General features: G+C 40.8%; 1 protein-coding gene across 2 annotated transcripts; it reads left to right on the top strand.

Moving 5' to 3' along the window:
- The first annotated feature begins 447 nt into the window (after positions 1–447).
- Positions 448–2,193, top strand: LOC105052360 (NAC domain-containing protein 100). Of its 2 annotated transcripts, none has more exons than XM_010933142.4 (3): positions 448–809; positions 903–1,183; positions 1,264–2,193. In XM_010933142.4, exons 1-3 carry the CDS (start codon positions 626–628, stop codon positions 1,897–1,899), a joined length of 1,101 nt encoding a protein of 366 aa, XP_010931444.1. In that variant the 5' UTR covers positions 448–625; the 3' UTR covers positions 1,900–2,193. The 2 variants fall into 2 exon arrangements, with proteins under 2 accessions (XP_010931444.1, XP_029122643.1); XM_029266810.2 differs by having other exon boundaries at positions 670–809; positions 907–1,183.
- The last annotated feature ends 1,711 nt before the right edge of the window (positions 2,194–3,904 follow it).

Genomic DNA, 3,904 nt, shown 5'->3' with positions numbered 1-3,904 from the left:
ATTAATTCCAGTTTTCCATCAAAAAAAGAAGAATAAACAAATTCCAGTCTAAACTTGTAGGATTAGTTTTTATATATATGCTGCATGAAACCAATGGTATGTTTCTAAATTATATATATGTAATAAATTGAGAAGTTAACGCGTCATCACTGCTGGAAATTTGGGTGTCCGCAGTAAAAGATGTACCTTTCCTTGAAGTGTTTTTGTCAAAGGGCAGCAATTACCTAGAAGCGACACCACGGGAATAAAAAGAAAATAGATCGAGGGACGGGAAATAGAAAAGAAGGGACAGACCGAGCAAATTTTGGTATATTTTATCACCGATGTGAACCCCAATGGCACAACAAATCAAAAAACAAGTGGGTCACCCAAAGAGGCTTCTTTGGTAAGTGCCTTCCTTGGAACGGAACTCCAGCCTCTCTATTTAAGTTGGCTTCTTCTTGTCTTCTCTTCTTTCTCAATGAAACTCCATCCATCCCTTCCTTTCCCTCCACAACCTTTCTGGGATTTTAATTCTTTGCTTGCTTCTTGTTCTTGGTCTTCTGCCTTTGTTCATTGATTGGCTGTTTGGAGGGCTGGGTCTTTTTTGTTTTTTTTGGAGGACTGGGCTTTTACAGGTGCAACCATGGGAGAGGTCTCAGTGCTGGCCGAGGAGGAACGCATGGACTTGGCCCCCGGCTTTAGATTTCATCCCACAGATGAAGAGATCATAACTCACTACCTCTTAGAGAAGGTTATGAATCCTAGTTTCATTGCAAGAGCCGTAGGAGAGGTGGATTTGAACAAGTGTGAGCCTTGGGATCTTCCGAGTAAAATTCTCACCTCCTCTCATCCCTTTAGATTTTGATTTTGGTTTTGGATTGTGTTTTGATATTTGTGCGGGGTTCTTGTTGTCATTTTAGGCAGGGCTAAGATGGGAGAGAAGGAATGGTACTTCTTCTGTCAGAAGGACAGGAAGTACCCTACAGGCGTGAGGACAAATAGGGCCACAGAAGCCGGGTATTGGAAGGCCACAGGAAAGGATAAGGAGATCTATAGAGGGAAAGGGATCCTTGTGGGGATGAAGAAGACGCTTGTTTTCTACAGGGGAAGAGCTCCCAAAGGAGAGAAGACCAACTGGGTCATGCATGAATTCAGACTTGAAGGCAGGACCCAATACCATAATCTCCAGAGAACTTCAAAGGTATTCTCTCTCCCATAATACTCCTTTTTGTTTATAAATTGTGTGACGACATCTTGATATAGTACTACATATGGTTGCAGGATGAATGGGTTGTGTGCAGGGTGTTCCATAAGAACATAGGAATCAAGAGAAGCTCGATGGCAGAGCTTGTGAGGAGGAACTCATTTGGAGATGGTATTATGGACTCTCTCATCGATCCTTCCTACTTCAGTTCTAACAACAGGCCTAGTTCGAGCTATGTCACTGCTGGAGATGGTGGCAGTTTTAGAGGGATTTCTACGAGCAACAATTTGATGCCTTCCAACCTCACCATGTTGGGTTTAGAGGATCCACAATACAACAGTCTCATGACTAATGGCTTCCCTAATACCTACAACCAAGAGAGCACACCGATTAACTTCCCAAGAATTCCTCCTCAAGATCCCCATGTCTTGCTTCCAGGATCATCCAACTTGGGCTACTTGCACCAGGAGCAAGCCATCACAAAAACTCTATCTGGGGCTAATGATGTATCAAATGGTTTAAAGGGTACTTGCAAGGTAGAGCAGTTGTCAAATTCAGTGGCCTCACAGGACACTGGATTGAGCCATGATATGAACACCGAGACATCCTCAGCCATATCCAAGCATGAGATGGAGGGCTACCGGTTCTACGATCTCGATGGTTTACTCGCTGCTGGACCAGTTCAAGATTTGGACAGTCTGTTGAAGTACTGATGATTCTAGATTTGTGTTCATTCCGAGGCCACTCATGTCTATTTTTCATAGAAGAGCTTGTGTTTCAGATATTCTTACTTAGATTTGGACAATCTGTATGGAAGCAGCGAAGATTCTTGATTTGGTCCAGTTCATTTATGTGATAGTTACCCTTGTTGAATATTGCTTCAATAATTTGGGCTCATTCTGAGGCTACTCATGTCTTTTTTTCACAAAACAGCTTGTGTTTCAGATATTCTTGCTGTATATATAGACTTCAGATTGTGCAATAATTAAATCACACTTTTTAGAGGACTAATGGAGTGTGAAGAGTAATCTTAATTCTCTTTCTTGGTTTGAATTTTATGGTGTCATGTATTCTTCTGATTTATCAAAATCTTATTATATTTGTGATGTTTTTGCAATAAAAATCAACACGTTGAAATGATAAAGCTCAATTAGATGTTATCCAAACATTACATTAATTTCAATAGAAAACCAATATATGTAAAATCTTAGCTGAATATCTTTTATATACCATCTTTCTCAAAATATCCTTTATAGTTTAAAAGCCTTGAAAGATAACACTCGAAAAAAAGACAGGTCTAGCAATATCCCATGCGAGTTCAATTCATAGCAACCTAAAACCCAAATAAACTGTTACAAGGGCATATAAATAAGCCAACAAGCCCACAGGATCTAGTCCTAATTAGTCCATATTTAATTATGGTCCATTCATGAGCAAAAAACATCATCCGCATGCAATCCTCACCACCAGCATCTTTCAAGTTGTTAACCTTAATTTCATAAAAAGAGACAGAACTTGAGTAGAGGGAGAGAGAAAGGGAGGAGAGATAGTGTTGTCAGGAAAGGAAAAGAGTTTTAGTTCAAAGCTGAGGTGAGGGAAGACAACAGCTAGGTATAGTGCAAGAGAAGGAAGGAGGGGTGCTATAATGTGATCAATGGCAAAGCGTATGTTTGTCTGTTTCAAACTTAGGATGAGGAGAAGAGCCGGCCTTTCCGCCACTCCCCTTTCTTTCATGCGTCACAGGCTCCAAAAGAGGAATATTGTCATCCACGCCACTCACGAGCTACAAGGGACCTTGGCTCGGCTAGCGGGATTTTAGATGCCAAGCGTCCAAGTATTGGCCCCTTCTAGCTTATGGGAAGAACTTCACCAAGCAAAAAACAAAGGAAAAAAAAAAAACCAATGTGTCGTGGTTTTGAGTAGACCATCTACGTACTGTCACTTATCTTATGCTTATTGGAAACTTGCTCAACGTTAATGTCTTTTACGGCTAATATATTAATGCTATTTTTTTGGATCAAAAATATTGAAAATACCACAGTTATAAGTTGGTGTTCTTGATGATAATTAATATGCTTAATCCCATAGACATAATTTACGATTCCTTGAAGCATCATAAATTTTTTTCTCAAATAGTATTGAGGACTAATTTTGAAAAATTTAGGGAGGTATATATTTTTATCAGCCTTTATTTATATGTATGGGTACTGGTTACATATCTAATGACAACATGCATCAAACAAAATGGCATGTGACCAGCCGCATTTAAAAGCATGTAAGAGAGATAATGAAAATTAGGATAGCAAATTAACTATGTGAAAGGAAGTTTAAGACATGCACTATTTTATAGACAGATATAATCCACTAAATGACTTGCACTCCATAAATTCTTAATTCTTTTAGTTAGCCTTTTGATTGTTAGGAAATATGTCTCAAGATTCGGTCCACATTGAGTACACTGCGAGGTTCAGGATGATGAACGGAGTCCAACGAGCCCAAGAATAACCCAATCAGAGTCCAAATGAAGGAGATACATGCGAAAGAAAGATGACACGGTGCATGAGGCGGAGGCGGCCAACGGAGACCGACGGAGCGCCACCGGGCCCGACGGAGACTGCACGTGCGGTCCAGTGCCCAGGCGGGCCCAGTATGGACCGCGGAGCGCTGGCGATCCATGGGAGCAACGTGGATCGAAGTTGCGGTCCACGCGTGGTTCAG

Source organism: Elaeis guineensis, chromosome 10 (assembly GCF_000442705.2).
Source record: "Elaeis guineensis isolate ETL-2024a chromosome 10, EG11, whole genome shotgun sequence".
Lineage (NCBI taxonomy): Eukaryota > Viridiplantae > Streptophyta > Magnoliopsida > Arecales > Arecaceae > Elaeis > Elaeis guineensis.
Note: the sequence above shows the minus strand (reverse complement) of the source record. Positions and strands in the feature narration are given on the sequence as shown.